This window comes from Streptopelia decaocto (assembly GCF_964273445.1).
Source record: "Streptopelia decaocto genome assembly, chromosome: 6".
Taxonomy (NCBI): Eukaryota; Metazoa; Chordata; class Aves; order Columbiformes; family Columbidae; genus Streptopelia; species Streptopelia decaocto.
In genome coordinates this window covers 792,337-815,125 of record NC_138660.1, presented here as the reverse complement: position 1 = coordinate 815,125, position 22,789 = coordinate 792,337, and the positions used below count along the sequence as shown (strand labels likewise).

The window sequence follows — 22,789 nt, the reverse complement described above, 5'->3', positions numbered from 1 at the left end:
CCTGCCTTCAAAACTGATCCTGCTCCCCATGGGAACTCCTGAACAAGTTAACCTGCCTTCAAAACTGATCCTGCTCCCCATGGGAACTCCTGAACAAGTTAACCTGCCTTCAAAACTGATCCTGCTTCCCATGGGAACACCTGAAGTTAACCTGCCTTCAAAACTGATCCCACTCAGGCATAGTTTTCCAAGAAAAAAAAAAGAAGAATGTTTCAAAATTATGCTAAAAATCCAATTTCTGTTGCAAACTGGTTTCCTGATTTAGGAACTCAAGAGCTTATTTTTGCTGTAGACAGTTTAACAGGCTTTTAGGCACCCAAATTTAGGAAAAACAAATCCTACGGCACTTAAATAACACAGAGCCAGCGCTGGAGCTGATTCAGCCACTCAAGCACACAATCTGAATACACTACATAATTGTTCTTGTTTTAAAGTTATCCTCCTGATAGCTAAGGGGCAGATTAGGGCAGGCGCGTTCACCTGGATGGGCGCACTGCCCTGCGCTGGCGCTGGCGCTGGGGACCAGCGGGCGCTGGGTGACAGAGCTGCGGCCCCGCACCTTGGGCCTCGTACCCCGCGTTTTCCAACACGCTCACTCATTCACGGGAGCACGGGCAGCAAGAGATGCATTCGCAGTCCATAAAGAAGAATTCAGTGACTAAACACCCGTCTTGGCAGCTGGCTAGGCAGTACTGATTTTACACACGTTTATAAGAAATCAAGTATTTTAATAAAAAGGTCAATTTTTAGGTGTACTGCTGTTTTAGTAAAGAGCAAGGACACCGCATCCACACTGAGTTATGGCAATATTAAACATAATATGTTAATGTCCTGATCAAAAATCTTTTTTTTTCTTTAGTAGACTATTAACTGACCTTACAGGGTCAAGGCAAAAATGGTGTAACATCCCTAAATCGCTTTTGCATAACATCTGAAGTTTATTATATTGCAGAAAAAGTAACAAAGTAACTAGTGCTTGTTTAGCTTAGTACACCCCAAATTTACAAACAGCTGAAACAAAACCAAAACTGAGCAACTGCTCTTCTGCTGGGTGGCGTGGCCAGGGAATTCGGGGAAGGGGCACATTCCATCTTCTGCTTATCAACGGTATTTTCATGCATTATAGAAGCCATTTAACTAGGAAAAAATAAAGAAGTGCCCAGGAGAGAGCAGCCGTCCTTGCTCTGCTCCCGGCCCGCAGGACGGGGATCCCCTGGGTCCCGGGGGCCCCCAGCACTGGGGAGGGACCTGAGCCCCCGGGACTCCCCAGCACCTCACCTGAGCACCTGAGCACCTCACCTGAGCCCCAGGGACACCCCAGCACCTCACCTGAGCCCCCGAGCCACCAGATCCCTGCCCAGCGCAGCACTGGGCTCCGGCGCTGGCTCCACACGGGCACCAGCAGACTCTGCACGGAGCATCTGGAGCAATGTCAGAATGCTGTAACGCTACCTACGGTTATTGGCCAAGGACCTTGCAGCTCTTTACAAAGGTGGCAATTATCTCCTTCATCACAAAAAGCGAACGGCAGAGCCAGCCGCATGCCGGGCACACCTGGCCAGTGCCCACGTGTCCCGCAGCAGACACAGCCCTCGCTGCTGCCCCAGCGCCCGTTTTCCAGCCCTTCCAGTGACCGCGGACAACAGAGGATGCTGATCCCCAGCAAACTCGGGTGGTGCCTCCTGCAGCGCAGGAGATTCACACCCAGCTCCCTCTGGCCTCTCGTTCCAGCCCTTTGGTTAATCCTCGCTCGGAAGCGCAAGGCCGGCGGGTCCAGCCGCTGCCCCGCAGTGTGCCCGGGCACCACGGCAGTGCGGACCAACCGGGATCCCGCGGGCGCTGGCTCACCAGGCAGCACCTCTTCGCTCTCACACCTTCTCACACAGAGGCAGGTTTCAGCCTCCAAGGCCAGGCCTGTGTTTCCATCAGGTGTGACAGCGACACACTGGCAGGATGGCCGCGGGGACACCCGTGGTGCAGCGTCCTTGCAGCGGTGGCCGGCCTGTGCCGTGCCACAACGCGCCGTGCCACACGGCATCGCACCGTGCCACACGGCATCACACCGTGCCACAACGCGCCGTGCCACACGGCGTCACACCGTGCCACACGGCACCGCGCCGTGCCACACGGCACCGCGCCGTGCCACACGGCACCGCGCCGTGCCACACGGCGTCACACCGTGCCACACGGCGTCACACCGTGCCACACGGCGTCACACCGTGCCACACGGCACCGCGCCGTGCCACACGGCGTCACACCGTGCCACACGGCGTCACACCGTGCCACACGGCACCGCGCCGTGCCACACGGCACCGCGCCGTGCCACACGGCATCACACCGTGCCAGGGAAGCGCCAGGCGGGCTCGCCGCTGCCCAGGGCAGTGGCCACAGTGGCCGCTCGGGTCTGGAACTCCCCATTGGTGTTGGTGGCTCTGGCGCTGCTCCCAACTCCAATGCTTTTTTAATGCATACAAACATTTTATTTCCACATTCTCCGATGAACTCCCCATCCATGCATTATAATTACTGTAAGTTCAAAATAAACACAGTGACAAAAATATTTCAATATCCATAAGCTGAAGCATGGCTGGGGGTGATGGGGTTGGGTATCTCAGGCCTGAAGGTTCAGCCTCTACCCTGATCTAAGAGAAGACACATTTTAAACTCAGGATTTATGTGAAACCGCGGCGTCCCGCGCGGCCGCACGGGCGACCTGCGGCAGCTCCAGCCCCCTCCCGCAGCCCGGCCGCGCCACCGGCCACCCCACGCTGCGCTCGCTGCCCAGGACTCGGGCCCGAGGAGAGAGAATTACACTGTAGAAAACCGGACAGATTTCCATTTCCCAGCTTTTGATTTCTTTTTAACTCTACTGAATTAATTCTGTACTATTTGTGGGATGAGTATTTTAAATGTTAAGACTATTTAATTCATAAAAAGTGAAGGGAAGGTGCTGAGATCTACATGCTTAACACCTATTACTGCAAGTACTGCTACAGTAAGAGAGCAGCTACACACTTCCAGTGCCTTACTTGGATATGGCTCCTGGAAGCCCCGGTGAGGCCATGTGCGAGAGCCCTGCCTCACGGGCAGAGCACCGGGCCCTGCTCGCGCTGCCCATGTGTCAAAGCGACAGGATCGCCCCCGCAGTCCCAACACAGAAACCCAAGCAGGGTGCTCACAGACACCCAAATAACCCAGGGAGGAAAACACTCTTCTAGGATTCACCATCAGCTGTCCAGAGACACCAACAGCCCGCTGCTCGTTATGAGATGGAAACTAATCATCATATTGCTTACGTGGTCGGTGCTATTAAAAACAAAGAATCCTTACAGTGACTTTGCTGTTTCTGCGAGAAGTGCCCTTTATGGCAGCTACAGGCAGAGAATAACTTAGAGGCAAAGAACGAGTCACTGTAGCCATACCGGAGGATCTGAGCCCTGCCAAGCTTATTTTCCCTTCATTTCCCCTGTCCTTCCCCTTCCCCTGAGGAAAACAGCAACACAAACCAACAAGCATCAATGAAATACAAGCAGCAAAACATCCCACCGCAGGCAGCCAGCACTCGCTCCCTTTCGGATCCCAGGGTTTCTCTGGCTACAGCTGCGTCTGTCATTAACTGTATATCCTTGAAAATAATATAACATTTACTCACTTTCAATGAATCAAAGCAGGCGATTACGCGTCCGTTCTCAACTTGGCAGCTTTTCGATGGGTGTGCAAATTTACATTCCGTGTCTGGTCGTGAGCAAGTCCCCCTTTGGAATTCCCTACACACTTCCAGCGTTAGCCATTTTGTGTCCCGAATCGGCGTGACACTAACAGCCATCTTTAGATTTTACAGGTAGTTAAAATTTCCAATAAAACGGACAAATAAGTAGCTGAACTGATAAACTGGAAATGATGGAAGTGCCACCTCCAGAATACTTCTTTTCCCCCGCTCCCTATTTTAAAAGTACGTGTAAAACTGGGTGGCTGCAACCTCAAGGAAAAGATGTGCCAGCCTGAGTTCAGAGAGTGACACTGTTAATCGACAGAGGTCTCGTACTTAGAGCACGGCCAGGGTTACCAGTACGGTGAACGGTAACGGTGTGGCCCGGACTAGCCCTGTGGGCTCAGCAACCCATCCTGAGCGCCCGCCGGAGCCCACAACGCAACCATGAAAACGTGGCAGACCCTCTGGCACGGGATTTCCGAGCTGCTTTCTGTAAAGTTGTCTGAAAGGTAATCTCCAGGCAGCTGAATTTGCAACGGGGTTTTGTGGTGCAATCGGTATCGATTAGTTTGGCATAGACAGATGCAGCAGTTTAGAGCAACAATCGAGACTGGATTTTTTTTTTCCTCCTCTCCTTGATTTTCGGGCAGCAGGTATCTGACCTTCTCAGCACACTTTTATTGTACAGTAAAGCAGCTACGCGAGGCCGGCAGCGCCCTTCTCCCGGTTGGGTGCAGCGGGTGTCTGGCTAGAGGTGGCGGCGGATGCTGTCGTCGCAGTCTAGCTGGCAGCAAGCAAGGCAAAAAGCAGCGGCTGCTCTAGAAGCGGTCCCAAGCAGCAGAGACGTCAGGAAAGGCACTTCTGAGTACCAACCTGCAGAGAGAAGAGACACGTTACAATGGAGCGGGCGGCCCGGGAGCCCCGCGGAGCCGCCGCCGCGCCGGGCACTCACGCCAGCCGCCGCCGGGCTGCGGGGAGAGGGGCCGCGGCCCCGTGCCGAGCCAGCATGATCGGGAGCGAGCCAATCGCAGGGAGCCTTGCAGCGATACTCCGGGCAGCAAGCCAATGGCGGGGGCCGTCTTATGAAAGGTCGCGCCTGTCAGCCGCTGGCTGCGCTGCCCCGAGCGCCCGGCGGGGCTGGCACGGCCGCCGCAGGACCGGCGCGTGGGCCCGGCCGCTGCCCGGCGTGCGGCGGGGGGGACGGGCCATGGCGGCGCCGGAGCGCCCACGCGGGAATGGTACCGTCCGCTGACCCGCCCGCTCGCTGCGCGCCGCCGCCGCCCCGCCCCGCCAACCCCCCCGGGCCGGGCTCCCCGCACGGAAGCGGAACGCGGGGGTCCTCGGTACGGGCACCCCCCACGGAAGCGGAACGCGGGGACCCCCGGTCCGGGCTCCCCCCACGGAAGCGGAACGCGGGGGTCCCCGGTACGGGCTTCCCCCACGGAAGCGGAACGCGGGGGTCCCCGGTACGGGCACCCCCCACGGAAGCGGAACGCGGGGACCCCCGGTCCGGGCTCCCCGCACGGAAGCGGAACGCCGCCCGGCCGGGAGCCCGTTCCGGCGCTGCGGCTGTTCCGGCCGGGTCAGGCAGCGGCACGGCCGGGACCGGCCCCGCTCCCCGGGACCTGCCCACGGACAGACCACAGCAGCGGTTACTCACCGGACCGGCCAGCGGCCGTGCACAGCCGGTCACTCACGCACATACACACACACAGCCGGTCACGCACACACACACAGCCGGTCACTCACGCACACACAGCCGGTCACTCACGCACACACACACACAGCCGGTCACTCACGCACACACAGCCGGTCACTCACGCACACACACACACAGCCGGTCACTCGCACACACACACACACACAGCCGGTCACTCGCACACACACACACACACAGCAGGTCACTCGCACACACACACACAGCAGGTCACTCGCGCACACACACACAGCAGGTCACTCGCGCACACACACACAGCAGGTCACTCGCGCACACACACACACACACACACACACACACAGCCGGTCACTCGCACACACACAGCAGGTCACTCGCACACACACACACACACAGCCGGTCACTCGCACGCACACACACACACAGCAGGTCACTCGCACGCACACACACACACAGCCGGTCACTCGCACGCACACACACACACAGCCGGTCACTCGCACGCACACACACAGCCGGTCACTCGCACGCACACACACACACAGCAGGTCACTCGCACACACACACACACAGCCGGTCACTCGCGCACACACACACACAGCCGGTCACTCGCACGCACACACACACACAGCAGGTCACTCGCACACACACACACACAGCCGGTCACTCGCACACACACACACAGCCGGTCACTCGCACGCACACACACATAGCCGGTCACTCGCACGCACACACACACAGCCGGTCACTCGCACACACACACACAGCTGGTCACTCGCACACACACACACAGCTGGTCACTCACGCACACACACACAGCCGGTCACTCACGCACACACACACACACACAGCCGGTCACTCGCACACACACACACACAGCCGGTCACTCGCACACACACACACACAGCCGGTCACTCGCACGCACACACACACACAGAGCCGGTCACTCGCACGCACACACACACACACACACACAGCCGGTCACTCGCACACGCACACACACAGCCGGTCACTCGCACACGCACACACACAGCCGGTCACTCGCACACACACACACACAGCCGGTCACTCGCACACACACACAGCCGGTCACTCGCGCACACACACACACAGCCGGTCACTCGCACACACACACACACAGCCGGTCACTCGCGCACACACACACACACAGCCGGTCACTCGCACACACACACACACACAGCCGGTCACTCGCACACACACACACACACAGCCGGTCACTCGCACACACACACACACACAGCCGGTCACTCGCACACACACACACAGCCGGTCACTCGCACACACACACACAGCCGGTCACTCGCACACACACAGCCGTCGCGGGCACTGCGAACCTGCCCTGCTCTGCTCCCACCCAGGACCGCAGGAGATCACACCCTGCACACGGGTGACAGCCCTGCCAGGCGACCACGATCCCCCAGAACCGTGTGTTCCCTCCCTGTGACACACTGCAGGTGAGCCACCAGCTCCGTGATAAACACCATTCACTTAAAAAAAACCCACACAGATGTTCAACATGTAGAACCGAGCGGGTAAACCTTGCCCCTCAGATGCGGAGGTGAACGAGCGCTTCTCGGAGACAAGTTCCATATGCCCGACTTTGCCATGTGTAAATATAACTGTAATACACGGTAATTCGTGTCCCAGGCTGGAGATGTGGGAAGAGCAGCCTGGAGCAGAGGGCACCCCCCGCGTGCCACATGCTGCAGGACAACACCGGAGCCTGGGGTGACACCAGCCGTGGGAACTGCCAGCACCGCAACCCCGGCACCGTCCTGCCCACCTGCCTTTAGGGAGAAGGTTGTTCCCAGCACATCTTTCTAAAGACACTGCTCCCTAATCTTCGTATGTCCCACCACCACCCCCCAGAGCAGCATCACTGCCGCTGTCAGCAGAGACACGTCTTGCAAAGTGGTGCCGGTCAGCACGGATGTGAACCAACAGACAAGGAAAATCTACAAGGCGTCTTTTTCCACGGACTAAGTGATCAGAACAGCAAACTACAGAAGTAAAGTACACCTAATACAGCTAATAAGATTATAACAGGTATCAGGGGTTGTTTGCCAGGACGCTTCTCATCTCTTCCAGCAGGAGATAAACAACTGGGCATAATCACACAAGTTCACACCTAGGTAGGTGTCTTCTGGGAAAACACAGGTGTTCACAGGCTTCAATTACCACACACTCAGGAGTCGGGGTCGTCCCGCGCCAGCGGCCACTGCTGGTCAGCACCTGGGCACACAGCGGATACGTGCATCTGGAAAACCTGTTCTGTGAGGGAAGAAGCCAGCGCGGCTCTCCCTGCCACGCCAACGCCACCAGCCGCGCGGGGGAGCGCCCAGAGAGCGCGGAACACGACGCAGGAGCCCAAGGTGCCACCCGCCCCTGCCACGGGCCATCCCTTCACCTCGGAGAGCCCAGCACCCGGCCTGCAGCCACGCTGTGCCGGGACTCACCCTGCCCTCCAGACACCTGACGCGGCCCCGCTGCCGCCCGCATCGCTCCTGCACCAAACACCACCTGCCGAGTGTTGTTCTGTTGTGAGCGTCCACTCCCGTGTGCCCCCCGGACAGGGGGTGCCCACACAGGCAGTGAGAGCTCGACAACGAACCTGTGGAACAGGGATTTTCTCCTGTTCATCAGCTGGGTATACAATCCATACCAAACATCGATTTTTCCAAACAGCAAGAAGAGTTAGAGCAGCAAGTGATACATTTTACGTGCTGAAGCCAAAGCAAGTTAAAGGCCACATTTTCAAAACAAGATATTTAATTTCACTTTCATTACAAGAGTAGTTGCCCCTAATGAGGAAAGAAAGATAGCGTGAAGGCAACATGCAAGCTGAAAAGAGATGACAGCCGTCTTCTGTGCTCACATGTAGTGAAAGGAGTCACCTTGCTGGTAGAACTCACAAAACTACGTTTTATTCCCAGTGTTGTAATAGGTTTTCTATTTAGAGTGGGCCCAGCCCCCCCCCGCAGTGAAACCCGCTCGCCTGAGGCCAGCGCCGTGTCTGCCGCGCTAACCCGGCTGCGCTAACCCGCCGTTCCAAGGGCTGCTGGCTACGGGAAGCACGAGCGGGGAGCTATGATGCCTGAACGTGAAGACGTGCTGGATGCAGACATGTACGTTTTGTCTGCACAGCCACTTAGAGAAAAATTGTTTTGTCAGAACGTGTTATCTACCTGAAAACAGAGCCAGAAATGTCAGCTTTAAAAATAGCCTTCTAGCAAAAATAAAGCCTGACTTCAGAGCAGAGGTCTATCTTCAATATCTCCACTAAATAAAGGAAGACGTTGGCACAGAATTATATTTTAGCTGCATAAACTATTCTCCTCTCACTTTGAAGTTCTCCTGTGAGTCCCTAAGTCACTAAGGAGTCCCCAGTAAGCGTCAAACGCTGCCGGGTCTCCCTGGCTGCAAACAGCCCCAGCAGATGCAGGGATGTCTGATAAGCAACAAATGCAGACAGAGGAACCACAGGGAGAGGACAGAAAGGATGGAGGTGATTTTCTTTTCCTTTTCAGTTCAATTACAATGTATTGGGGGCTGACAGTTTCCAGGCTCTACCCAGTAGGCCGCTCAGTACTGAGGGCTGTTCTTAATCCACAGCTGGTTTTTGAAGTTAACCTTTTGAAATTTGCAAGTATTTGCTCTTGTTTTGGGAACGTTGCAACATAGGTTTCGCAAATTCATCACCTTGACTTCACTGATTAGTGGGAATAGGAGGGAAATGAAGCTAAAATATTGAAAACAAATTAAAAAATCATTATCAGAAAAGACAAAAGAGAGAAATAACACTGAGAAGTCACTCCTTAAGAGGGTAAGATGACTCCGTTGTCTGCTGAGCTGCGTCAATGAAAGCGATGAAGAAGCCGGACAGGCAAAAAGCACAACGCCAAAGGAGAACGCGGCAGTGCAGAACACTATTCGTATGCTCAGAGAAAGGAGAAGCTGGAAAAAATAGTCTCGGTGACATGAGAACTGTCAGCAAGACCAGATAATTACACAACGCGAATTCATCCTCATGACAATGACTCTAATGAGACAGGAAATGGAATAAAATCAATATTCTATTTACACTGACAGTACAGTCTCAAAGTTCAAAATTGCCAAACGCCTGTCTTGTAAATAAAGAAATACAGCAATGACTGACTGCCCTACAGGATTGTCAAACACCTCTGCCAAATTCTAAGTTTACCAACAACATAGCTCAACATAAAATTTGGAAAAGACACGGCAATTACTTCATGGCACAATTGAGGGATATAATTAGAGCGCTGTCACAAAATTAAGCAGAAACAATGAGCTAATTAACATCTTGGCCACATAACAGTGAAGGATTGATTAAAGAAAAACATTCTTTAGTAAACTACTGCCGAACAAACCAAATTGCTCTTATACTCTAGCTCTGCAGGAATTGCACCCGCTGCACCAGTACGACAGCACGGCAAGCAGACCCCCCCCAGTCTGTACAGCTGCTGGGGGAAAGCAGCACAAAGGCAGCGGCACGGAGCGGCCCCCTCTAAACGGGAACACCCGACCCCACGCCACGGAGGGGTGTCACAGCCCCACCTGGGTACCAGGGACACCCACATGGGAACATGGACCCCGCACCATGGAGGGGTGTCACAGCCCCACCTGGGTACCAGGGACACCCACATGGGAACATGGACCCCGCACCATGGAGGGGTGTCACAGCCCCACCTGGGTACCAGGGACACCCGCACGGGAACACAGACCCCGCACCAAGGAGGGGTGTCACAGCCCCACCTGGGTACCAGGGACACCCGCACGGGAACACAGACCCCGCGCCATGGAGGGGTGTCACAGCCCCACCTGGGTACCAGGGACACCCGCACGGGAACATGGACCCCGCACCATGGAGGGGTGTCACAGCCCCACCTGGGTACCAGGGACACCCGCACGGGAACACCGGACCCCGCACCATGGAGGGGTGTCACAGCCCCACCTGGGTACCAGGGACACCCGCACGGGAACATGGACCCCGCACCATGGAGGGGTGTCACAGCCCCACCTGGGTACCAGGGACACCCGCACGGGAACACCGGACCCCGCACCATGGAGGGGTGTCACAGCCCCACCTGGGTACCAGGGACACCCGCACGGGAACACGGACCCCGCACCATGGAGGGGTGTCACAGCCCCGGCCCCGCAGCCGGACACCCGCACGGCACATCAGCACTGCCAGCACCAAACCGAGCACGTCCCACACCACGTTTGTAAAAAACCTGCCAACGCTACTTCTGTGACCCAAATATTTTGCATAATACACATAGTTTCAGCAGCAGTAGTACCCCTGGCTGTGCTCTAAGGGCGCTCCCGCTGACGGCAGGGGCTTCCCAGGCAGGTCCGCAGCATACGCAGCTTTATCTTCAGTGTATTTCACAGCTTCTGAAACCGCTTTAGCAGAAACACCGAACTGTGACATTACAGCTGAATTTAACACAGCCAAGTGCACTTGCTTCACAAAAACTGGAGAAATAATGAAAAAAGAGGCAACAAGTCATAAAGTGCGTGTCCCCAACCGCACACACATTCCCACACTGTGCAGAAACGAGATCTCCTTGGGATCGGCTGCAAGACGTACGTCCCTGAGCAAACCGAGTCCCAACAGCGGTGTCACAGCACTGCCGCACAGACCCCACAGCCAATCCCGTCCTGCTTTACCTTAGAGTAACGCTGCTCGCAACTCAGAAAGCTATACTGCAAAATCCACAAACCCTCTCTCCTTTAAAAGGCAGTTACAAAGTAACCACCGTTACTGTAATTAAGAAAAACCCTTGAAAAATCAAGAAAAATGTCTGTTGACATTTTTGGGTTTTAGAGCGTATGGTATGTGTCAGTCTCCTTTACAAAATCTGGGACTGCACAGCCGTGCAGGATCCGCATGATCTGACGGCATCAGCTGGCTGTGTATTTATAACCGAGGCAGGGAAAGGTCAGTGTGTGCCCGCCGAGGAAACACGCGGCCTGGCCGCTGCTCTGCCCTGCGAGCAGCGCGGCGCAGGGACGGCGCAGGGACGGCGCGGCGCAGGGACGGCGCGGCGCAGGGACGGCGCAGGGACGGCGCAGGGACGGCGCAGGGACGGCGCAGGGACGGCGCGGCGCAGGGACGGCGCAGGGACGGCGCGGCGCAGGGACGGCGCGGCGCAGGGACGGCGCGGCGCAGGGACGGCGCAGGGACGGCGCGGCGTAGGGACGGCGCGGCGCAGGGACGGCGCGGCGCAGGGACGGCGCAGGGACGGCGCAGGGACGGCGCAGGGACGGCGCAGGGACCATTCTGTGTCCCACTGCCCTGCGTCCCACCGCCCTGCCCTTCATTTACACACCACAAAGCATTCACACATCCATCCTCACCACTGAAGTGGCGAGTATTGTTTCTGGCACCAAAAACACATCCATCCCATAATCCATTTACCATAATGTTTACATAATATATTTTAGAACTAGAAGTTCTATATTATCCTGGCATAAGGGAATTTCAACCGTAAAAGAAGTGACATTTCCCATGCATCTAAAAAGAAGTTGTTTATCTCTAAAAATAACAATAATCTAGTGATCTCACTTAAAACTCCAAGAACTGGGTTTGGTTTTTTTTTAAGAAAACCAAACAACTGAATCAAACCAACTAAAAGCTCTGTAAGTATAATCAGTCTTATATGCCTGTTACAATTAATATTAATTTTAAACATTGGATTTCTATACAAAGACATTTAAGAGCCCATAACAAAATAACTATGCGCTCTTCCAAAGAGTAAAAAACTCTTTATTATTCAGACTCTTGCGCATTAAGGCCACGCTGTGTGATGAACTGCAAACACGCAGCCCAAGCAGCGCAGGAACAGCGCGAGGTGACCCCGGCAGCGGCACCACACCAGGGCCACCCGCCGGCCCCCGCTGTCCCTGTCACCAGAGAAGCACATTTCACATGGAAAACGCTTCCTCCTGTCCCCTGCACCGTGCACGCCTGTGACTTTACGGGACGTGCTGCTGCCTGTGCCGGTGGGAGCAGGCTGGGTGCTGCTCGTCTGCAGCAGCTTCTGGTGGTTTCCTCAAGGACACGGCCACCCGCCAAACCTCAGGGCACGTCCCACAGCTGAGACTCCAAACCGGGAGGTGCGTGTACCAGTGGCAAAAAGGAGAGTACACATCACTGCAAAACACTCCTGTGCTGGCAGGGGGTTTCTAACTGTGCGTGTGTATATACATAACATGTTAGATATATATAGATATCTCAACATATAAGACGTGACAACAAGAATAGCAACTACTACAGGAAGAAGCGCTGTCCGTGACTCAGCAGGGAAGCACCAGCTGCCCTCTGACATGGAGCGCAGCTGACGCCACGGGCTCGGGGAGGAGCGGTGACCGGGAGGAGCGGTGACCGGGAGCGCTGGGCTCGGGGAGGAGCGGTGACCGGGAACGCTGGGCTCGGGGAGGAGCAGTGACCGGGAGAGGCGGTGACCGGGAGCTCCCTTTCCCTCCCTGCAGCAGCCACAGCCTCACTCCTGCAGCTCGGCTGTCCCCTGCACAGCCAGGGAAAACACGCCCGCACCTCACATTACCTCTAGAAAGGCTCCCACTTTTTACAGTCAGCTCTATCGCCTTTCACTTCCCCTTCCAAAGCACTGGCCCCATGGCCCTGGTTGCACAGGGTGGCTTTCTCCTTCCTCCAATTGGGTCCCAGCCGCGGGTAACACGAGGCTTGTGAGAGCACTCTGGTGAGCGCCCGATGGATCCCGGCACATACACGGTCAGTACTAACCTTATCCATTTATTACTAATAGCACTTGCTCCTGCTAACAAGCTCCTCCACTCAGCTTTGCTGACCTGCCCCATCACCAAACTACCTTTCCAAGTTCTTGCCCACTCGCATGATGGTCACTTTGTTATGTGAATAATGACGAATTAGGAGCCTGCACGTCCTTGCACACTTAAAATTAATCACCGAGATTAAATCTGAACTTAACTACCAGCACCACAAGAGGCTGCTGCTGTCGGGTGCTCCGGAGCGGTGCGCTGTCCCACCCGCAGAGTGCCGGCCACCACCGGGGACCGGCCGGGGGACGCGGCGGCTGCAGCAACGTTCAGCGAGGGACACCTCCCCACGAGCCGCCTGCCACACGGGCCTGCTCATCCTGCATCCGAGTCGAGGGCAAACAAAAAGGGACACGAACACACACCATGAGGAACACGTTACACAGAGCTCTGCTTCCGGCGGCAACTCAGAACTTGGGTTTCGATGGCCTGGTCACTTCAGCTCAGTCATAGCGAGCTGTGGCAATGCTGTGACAATCACATGCTGCTCTCCAAGGACAAGAAAATTATGTGGGAATGGGTGAAAAGGGGGTGGCCGATGTGGTAGGGACTGAAGGAGGGCAGCACACCCGGCCAGGCCCACAGCAGCGCCGAGATGGCACCGGCACCGCGGAGCAGCGCCCAGGACAGCACCTCCACAATGCCCCCGGTCCCATCAGCCGCGGCAGCACCGCACCGGGACACCCCGAGCAGAGCAGTGAGGCAGCGCCAGCATCACCGGCTCTGCGGAGCAGCACCCAGGACAGCACCTCCACAATCCCCCAGCAGCACCGCGCCGGGACACCCCGAGCAGAGCAGTGAGGCAGCGCTGGCACTGCCAGCTCTGCAGAGCAGCACCCAGGACACCTCCACAATCCCCCAGCAGCACCGCGCCGGGACACCCCGAGCAGAGCAGTGAGGCAGCGCCAGCACTGCCAGCTCTGCAGAGCAGTGCCCAGGACAGCACCTCCACAATCCCCCAGCAGCACTGCGCCGGGACACCCCGAGCAGAGCAGTGAGGCAGCGCCAGCATCGCCGGCTCTGCGGAGCAGCGCCCAGGACAGCACCTCCACAATCCCCCAGCAGCACTGCGCCGGGACACCCCGAGCAGAGCAGTGAGGCAGCGCCAGCATCGCCGGCTCCGCGCAGGGACGACGGCCCCACTCCTGCTGGCCTGAAGAGCAAGGCAGCCACAGGGCTGCAAAACTGCTCCAGCATCTGCTGCAAGAGAGGAGACAAAGTCACCTGCGCTCCAGTTCAAAGCTTTCTGTTTCTCAAAGAATCCAAACCCCAAAGTACAGTATTTTCTGTGTTTTAATACATTCTGGCCTTACATTTAGTTCATACTTATAAGTTGTATCCTTCCAGGACAGTAAAAACTTTTATAACTTTTAAAAAAATACAATGAGTTTAAGTTAATTTATTTTTATTACTTATGTAAGAATCTAACTCCTGAAGAACAGGGTTTTCCACTCTCTCTGCTCCGTCACCACCCGAGGTACCAGAGGTAACTGTTACGCACTAACGTAAGAGAGAAATAATTCTTCTGATGACAGCAAAACCAATCGAGTCTGAGAGCCCATCGCCGGCTTTACCGCTTCCCAAAGGGTCTCCCACGGGGAGGGTCCTCTCCTCTCCATCCTCGAGTTCTCCTCCACGCGTCCCCTCTTCCACTAACGTCCCTGCGCAACCCACCCGAGTGGAACAAGACAGCGAAGGAAGCTGGGAAAGGCTCAAGAGATTACAGTTTTACTTGTATTTGCACTCCTACCTCTAAAAGCCATTTAAAAATACCTAATAGGGAAGTTTAACTGTCTAGTCTTATACAAAAACACGGACCATTTGGAAAAGAATTTCTGAAAAGATTTAAGAAAAAGCAGTTTTTATAAAAATGCTGAGTAAAGACAGGATGCTTAGAAGTTGTAGAAAACAAACCAACCAAACGCAAAGCAATCGTTTTGTCAGTCATGCAGAAGAATGAGTGGAACAAGTTCAAATTTGTGTATTTTAGTTCCCACCATTAGCTGTGTTTAATTAGAAGAACTGACCAGAGTTGTGTCTACTTCCACCAAAAAAAATCACGTCATTAAAGATTTATTTATGGAGTATATTTCCACATAAATCCAGGAGCTCCATCAAACGCTGATAAGCAGCAAGATATTTTCCCAGGGACTCTCTTCTAAGCAGCTTTCAAAGCTCAGTCATAGCAGTAAGTGCCTGCACTCCCACAACACTTTTAACTATTATACATCAAAAAGCTGGAAAGCACATAATTACATTAGCGCTTCCACGGACTCGCTACCTTTGATGTTGCACTGCTTCTGAAAGAACTATCAAAGGCAGCCCAAGTTCTGCCTACGTATCGAGCACCGCAGGATTCCCGTATAACATCACACATGGAAAGGATGCCGCTGACAACCAAAGGTGACCACGTGAAGTCGGAACTGCTGCCCAAGCTCTAACAAAGTCTTCCCAACACTGGAAGAAACATTTTTTGTTCGGCACTTTTTTATTCCCCAGCCACAGAGTGTCAGAGAACAAACAGTAGGGTTTATTTCTCACAAGTAAATCATGCTGTGTTTATCAGTCTGCGCAGCCGGCACGACCTTTCTGCCATGGAAACCAAATGGCACAAGCAACACCAAAATAGCCGGTGTCAGCTGGGACAGTGAGCACCGACCCCGGGGACGGGCGAGGAGGAGGAGGAGGAAGGGCCGGCGGTTCGCAGCGCCCGTCCCAGCCGCCGTCCCGCTGCGCCTCCCCCAGCAGAGCGGGGCAGATGGCGCGGCGGCTCCGGGCGCCTGCGCACACGGACACGCGTGCTGGCCACGGCGAACCCAGGCCCGGCCACCGCCGCCGCCAGCCTGGCAACCTGCTCGGAAAACCTGACACGAGCGCGGCTGAGCCAGCTCCCGAGCAGCACGCTCAGAGCCTCCAGGCTTCGGGTTCAGCCAGACCAAATCGACACAGCAAACTCCACCTTCCTCTACAGCAATTTACTTACATGTGAAAGAAAAGCTTATCTCCGAGAACAGCGGGTAGGTGTCACCGCAACAGCAGAGGCGCAGTTAAAGGACTCCCGAGAGGAGCACCGGGGGCCTGGCAGAGCCCAGCTGACCAGCTCTGCCCGCTCTCCCTTTTTTAGAAGGAAAAATTCCCATTAAGTTCTCTGGAAGCAGGATTGGGCCCAGCGCCCGAGCATGCTCCGGGTTCCCGAGCCCTTACTCACTGCTGGCGGCCAGATCCAGCGGCACAGCAGGGACGTGCGGAGCTGCTCCCCGCTCCTGCGCCGCTGCCACGGGCACCCCGGCCCCCCCAGCCCCACACCACAACCCTACAAATCCTGTCTCTACCGCGGGCACGTATAAAGCGTGAACGCGGATGCTGTCGAGCAAGCCTCCCATGCAGGCTTCTTCAAGTGAACTTGAACTTCCAGCCACCCAAGTCAGGACACGTTATTTATAATGCTTTTGACATTCTACTTTTCTCTCCAAATAATAGCTGCTCCAAGTTCGAGCCCAAGGCATATTTTGCCTTGCCAGATGATCTGCGACTGTCTCATGACTTATTACATTGTTATCATCACTAAGCTTAGCAAACAGGGCTGCTAAGTCTATTAATCTTCTGAAACACGAAGTCTGAAACCGTAGAAACAAAACAACTCACTACAAGATACATAAAATGTGGTATAGGGAGATAAGGGGAAAATTCGGTGCATGCTCTGTTAATTTTTTTCTGTGCCACTGCAAGCAAGACTGACACACGTTTGTAAGGACCAGCCCTGAACGTGACATTGATGACAAGAATGTCGAACGAAAAGGCTCCTTTCCCGCGAGCAGCCCCCCCGGGCGGGCAGCAGGGTTCAGCAAGAGCCCGGACTATACGCGGGAGCGTAAACTGCCACCTGCAAACTCCAACAAAGAACTGATAAAGTGAGTCAAACACAGCCGGGCGGGCGCTGCAGAGCTCCGGGGAAGCTCACTGCTCCAAGTGTCAAATGACTGGAGATACTTTAACCCACCCAGCACTTCCTTCTTCTCATTGTGCTGAAATCCACTCCAACTGAGCCACCGACATACAGCTTGCATGTTTACATCCCAAAATAATTTTCTGTGAAAACGAGTATTTGGCGTATTTGCCAGAAGCACAAGCTGCAAAGTGCAACGCAGGCAGTTGCACAGCTCTGCTAGTGCTCAAACTGGGCTGCAAGTTGTTTCTGTCCCAGAACTCTCACCAGCAGCCAGCGGCAGCTCCCAGGGCTGCAGAAGGACTGACGGACGCGGGGCTGCAGAAGGACAGATGGACGTGGGGCTGCAGAAGGACAGATGGACGTGGGGCTGCAGAAGGACAGATGGACGTGGGGCTGCAGAAGGACAGATGGACGTGGGGCTGCAGAAGGACAGATGGACGTGGGGCTGCAGAAGGACTGACGGACGCGGGGCTGCAGAAGGACTGACGGACGCGGGGCTGCAGAAGGACTGACGGACGTGGGGCTGCAGAAGGACTGACGGACGCGGGGCTGCAGAAGGACAGATGGACGTGGGGCTGCAGAAGGACAGATGGACGTGGGGCTGCAGAAGGACTGACGGACGCGGGGCTGCAGAAGGACTGACGGACGCGGGGCTGCAGAAGGACTGACGGACGCGGGGTTGCAGAAGGACTGACGGACGTGGGGCTGCAGAAGGACTGACGGACGCGGGGCTGAGCAGCAGCGGGGCCAGCATGGCCCGTGCCCCTGCCCTGGGCTAGCGCTGGTTATGCACTTGGCTTATGGAAACCATCACCTGGCTACACAAAGTCCCAGCCAGTCGTGGTTCACGCAGTCCTGGCCTCCTGCCTTTTCCTTTGCAAGCTGCAGATTCCAACGAAACCGAACTCCAGGCACAATATTTAACATCCTCGTGACACTTTACCTTATAAGCTGCTGCTGATATTTCTAATTACTACCAAATAGCAATTATGCCATTAAAAATTCAAGCTGCACTTAGTGAGAATTTAAGTTAGACTTTAGGGAGGGCTAACGGATTATATCTACTGCACACTTGGACCTTTTTTGTTATGATACATTCAAAACCAAGTTCTCTCAGCTACCTCAAATTAAAATATTTTGGATAAAAATATTCTTTTATAACAGTGCAGCATATGTACATAATTTGAAACTATTTCACCTGACAGTTGCAGACATTTTAAAAAAGGACTGATGGCAGAGGAAAAGCTCTTCTCTGACACTGGGTGCCATCCTGAGCCCAGCACAACCAACCCTCACCCACCGTCACCAGCTCAGCACCGTGGGCACCGCGCCCCTGCTGCACCCATGGGTGCTGGGAGGAGCTCCCCATCAGCCTCCGAGCAGGAGAACTGGTCCTGAACGCCCAGAACAGCGGACACAACGTGTCACCAGCTGCACTCTCCAAATGGACGCGCACCCGCTGCTGAAGGCACAACGGGAAGGGTGACACGGGCTGCTCGCTGCGACAGCCCCGCCAGGACCCGGGCTCCAAGCCTGCACCTCCCAGCTTTTCATATTAGCGTGTGCTTTTCATCTTGTGATGTATTCAAGTTTCATCACAACTGTGATACGGTTTTAATGGTCCCTTCTCTTTGCTGGTTTAATTGCTGCGAACTCTCATTGACACTAATGGGAATTACAATTGCACATGCTCATGGCAGAACAGACTCCAAATGTCACCGAGGACAGCAATAAAAAACCACTCGTTCATCCTTTCGGTAAATCATTTGGGGGTAGTAGGAAGGAAATGTTGTTTACTTTGATGCATTACTTGGGAAACTAAGTTTACAATCTATAATTGTTAATAAAATAAAAAAGTAATAATCATAGGTAACCCCCCTGGCTCCGCACAGCACCCACCCCTGTCCCCTGTCCCCGCACAGCACCCACCCCTGTCCCCACTCCAACACATCCCCATTTTGTATATAAAAATATACCAAATAAAACCACAGTAGAATTCCTTCTGGACAGAAGCAGCTGCAGGAATCCTTTTGTAAGTATTCAGGTTACAGAAGTCATCCTCAGCATGGACAAAAATCATAAAACTATTACAACAGAAGGGAATAGAACTTTTTTCACAGTTTTATCTTAATGAGCTGACCTTTGTTATCAGCAAAATCACCTCTCCACAGCGTTTGCATTTAAAATGTGTATAACGCAAAGGAAAACACATATTAAGCCTTTAAGGATAATGAATAGTTACTGCAAGGCGCCTTTTATAATCCAACACGTGTGAGACAAATGATGTCCAATCACTTCTGGACATGGAGAGGTGCTAAGGCTCGTCCTCCTAATTACAGCCATTGCTGGGTCGTTACCACCTCTGCATTAAACCTGAAGCAGCAGAATAAAACACACTTAAAGGAAACAAAAACAGAGAGGAAAGTGCCTTCTTTAGTAGTATCTCCCCTGCTCAGGACATTGTGGAAAGCAGCGCTTGCAGGGCTCCTGAGACACGCAAACTGGGCGAGCACCAGAAACCTCCACGCACACAGGTTTTAGAAGAAAGCAGCAGCACCTGCTACTTTCAAATGCTCGTCAGCGTGTGGTATTTGTCATGGAGGTGTCTATAAACGTCAGTTTGTTCAATCCTCGGCATTGCTATGGGAAGCAGAATACAGATAAACTGTGTAATTCTTACCTATTAACGCTAAAAAATTATGAACAGCACCTGAGTCTTAGTGAAGCACCAAAGCAGTAGAATTCAAGAGGTGGAGTAATGCAAACGAAAATTAACCTTTCTCCAAAACCAAAAATGAATGGCTACGCTTAAGGCTTGAAGCAGCTTGATTCACACTTACTTATTCCTGATTATATTTTTGAACTTCCCAAAGCAGAATGAACTGACAGCATTTCCAGTCTAAAGTAAAATCAGCAAAAGCCCCTGACACTTTACAGTGGCCCCTGCCCCACAGCCCTCGCCGAGCGCAGCCAGCGCGGCCGGCACCGCAGCACGGCCCGCACCGCAGCACGGCCCGCACCGCAGCACGGCCCGCGCCCGCAGCACGGCCGGCACCGCAGCACGGCCCGCACCGCGGCACGGCCGGCACCGCAGCACGGCCCGCGCCCGCAGCACGGCCCGCACCCGCGGCACGGCCAGCACCGCAGCACGGCCGGCACCGCAGCACGGCTCGCACCGCAGCACGGCCCGCACCCGCAGCACGGCCCGCACCGCAGCACGGCCCGCACCGCAGCACGGCCCGCACCGCAGCACGGCCCGCACCGCAGCACGGCCCGCGCCCGCAGCACGGCCCGCACCCGCGGCACGGCCGGCACCGCGGCACGGCCGGCACCGCGGCACGGCCCGCACCGCGGCACGGCCCGCACCGCGGCACGGCCCGCACCCGCAGCACGGCCCGCACCGCAGCACGGCCCGCACCCGCAGCACGGCCCGCACCCGCAGCACGGCCCGCACCGCAGCACGGCTCGCACCCGCAGCACGGCCCGCACCCGCAGCACGGCCCGCACCGCAGCACGGCCCGCACCCGCAGCACGGCCCGCACCGCAGCACGGCCCGCACCGCAGCACGGCCCGCACCGCAGCACGGCCCGCACCCGCAGCACGGCCGGCACCGCAGCACGGCCCGCACCCGCAGCACGGCCCGCACCGCAGCACGGCCCGCACCCGCGGCACGGCCCGCACCCGCGGCACGGCCCGCACCCGCGGCACGGCCCGCACCCGCGGCACGGCCCGCACCGCAGCACGGCCCGCACCGCAGCACGGCCCGCACCGCAGCACGGCCCGCACCCGCAGCACGGCCGGCACCGCAGCATGGCCGGCACCGCAGCATGGCCCGCACCCGCAGCACGGCCCGCACCCGCGGCACGGCCCGCACCCGCGGCACGGCCCGCACCGCAGCACGGCCCGCACCGCAGCACGGCCCGCACCGCAGCACGGCCCGCACCGCAGCACGGCCCGCACTGCAGCACGACCTGCACCGCAGCACGGCCCGCACCCGCAGCACGGCCCGCACCCGCAGCACGGCCTCCCCAAGGGCTCCACCGCGCTGCTGCACCTCAGGCTCTCCAGGACCCCTTGGCACCCGCCGAACCCCCGCGCCCGGGTCTCGCTCAGGATCACGCTTCTGCCATCCCCCCAGTCCCACCAGGACGAACTGGACTGGGAACCCCCACGCCCCCCAACACCGACTGCAGCGAGTCAGCGACATCAACTGCTCGGCCGTCACTGCCGACAGACAAACCTGCGAGCACAGACTATGAATTATGCTAACTTCCGCAATTACATAACAACATAGCAGGGAAATTTCAAATGAAAATTATCTGCTTCCAGTAATTAAACTGTTTTGTTGATACTCCTCAATACACAAACTATCTATTACCTTGTTAATCTACCAGATCTCAAACTCTAAGATCATCTGCCTGGAGGGTGAGGGACACAGGTGAGACACCTGCCCAGGAGGGTGCGAGCTGCGCGTGGAGCCGGTGACCTCCCGAGTCTGCGGTGCAGCTTTGAGCCCAGAGCCACGCGAAGCGCGTGTGGACCTGGCACGCGGCACAGCTGCGCTTCACACCGCTCCTGACACAGCCGGCACAACGCAGGACTTTGTGGGGAAATGAAAAGAAATCACAAAGCCGGGCTGCTCCCAGCGCGGGGAACGCGGGCGCTGTGCCGTGGATGTATGGAAACCATACACGCCGCTGCAGCCAAGGGGAGTTCCCACACGACAGCTCTGACGCTGCTTCCTAACTCAAGTGAATTACAAATTGCTCACACAATGCCCCAGTTTTGCCTGATTCAACAGCTTCATACAACACAACACGATCTGGTCTCAGATCCTGGCCTGCCTTTAAAAATAAACTGAATCCCCTGATGGCTTTAAGGAAAGGAGACAGTAAATACGCTGTCACTTTCAGAGGCCAGACTAAGAAATCTGTTGCCGTGCGTCTTTCCGCAGTAGCCCCAGTAAATAACAGCTGCACAATCCTGTACCTTCAGGTGTTACTCCACAATTACTGTTAATTCATATATACAACATGGAGGGTAATAAATTTTCAAACTTTTCTCGAGTCTGGAGACTAACTGGTCATAAAACCCAGGATGTCCAGTCATCACCACCGCTCTTGTATTTCAACATCTCGTTTCAAATAAGCCTGAAGAACTTGTGTAGTTCAGAAGCCTGCACTTTAAATCCAGGGCAGTACAACTCGATTTTACACTGTTCTAGTCCACCCCCGATCCAACGCCAGCTGAGGAAAGCAGAGCGACACGGGCCTCACACAATGCACATGGCAAAAGCGGGTGCTGGAAGCACAGAGCCCAGCTCAGCGTCACCCAGCGCCCCGGCCGGTCCCCCACCCCCAGCCGCCTCCCCTCCTCTGCTCTCTGGTTAAGCCACCGCGGCGCTGGTGCTGGTGTGTGTCAGCGCCGGGAGGCTCGGCCCGGCAGGAGCCTGCGCTGCACCGCGGCTCCCCGCTGCCAACAGCCCGCGCTCACCCTCAAACCAACCCTGCAGTAATAAGCATCACCGGTTAATTATACATCATGCAAATTACTTCCTGTGTCACTTTGGAACGCGTTGTCATTTCATTCGAAC

At 55.7% G+C, this 22,789-nt stretch overlaps 1 protein-coding gene and 1 long non-coding RNA gene across 17 annotated transcripts in view; both read right to left on the bottom strand.

The window, feature by feature from the left end:
• The window catches only part of MBNL1 (muscleblind like splicing regulator 1), an 86,666-nt gene that overhangs the window by 56,007 nt on the left and 7,870 nt on the right, over window positions 1–22,789 (bottom strand). For 12 of the 16 annotated variants that reach the window (XM_082056267.1, XM_082056254.1, XM_082056265.1 and 9 more), the window contains exon 2: window positions 3,653–4,585. The exons of 3 other annotated variants lie outside the window; for them this stretch is intronic. In XM_082056267.1, coding sequence (XP_081912393.1) covers window positions 3,653–3,826 — 174 coding nt within the window. In that variant the 5' untranslated portion in view covers window positions 3,827–4,585. Of the gene's footprint in view, window positions 1–3,652; window positions 4,586–4,664; window positions 4,792–22,789 lie in introns of those variants that run through there. One more of the 16 variants, XM_082056264.1, reaches the window with a different exon arrangement.
• LOC309441155 lies at window positions 10,478–11,153 on the bottom strand. The gene is made up of 2 exons (XR_014184320.1): window positions 11,097–11,153; window positions 10,478–10,901 (listed from the first exon to the last, which is right to left on the bottom strand). It is a non-coding gene; the product is annotated as an uncharacterized lncRNA (long non-coding RNA).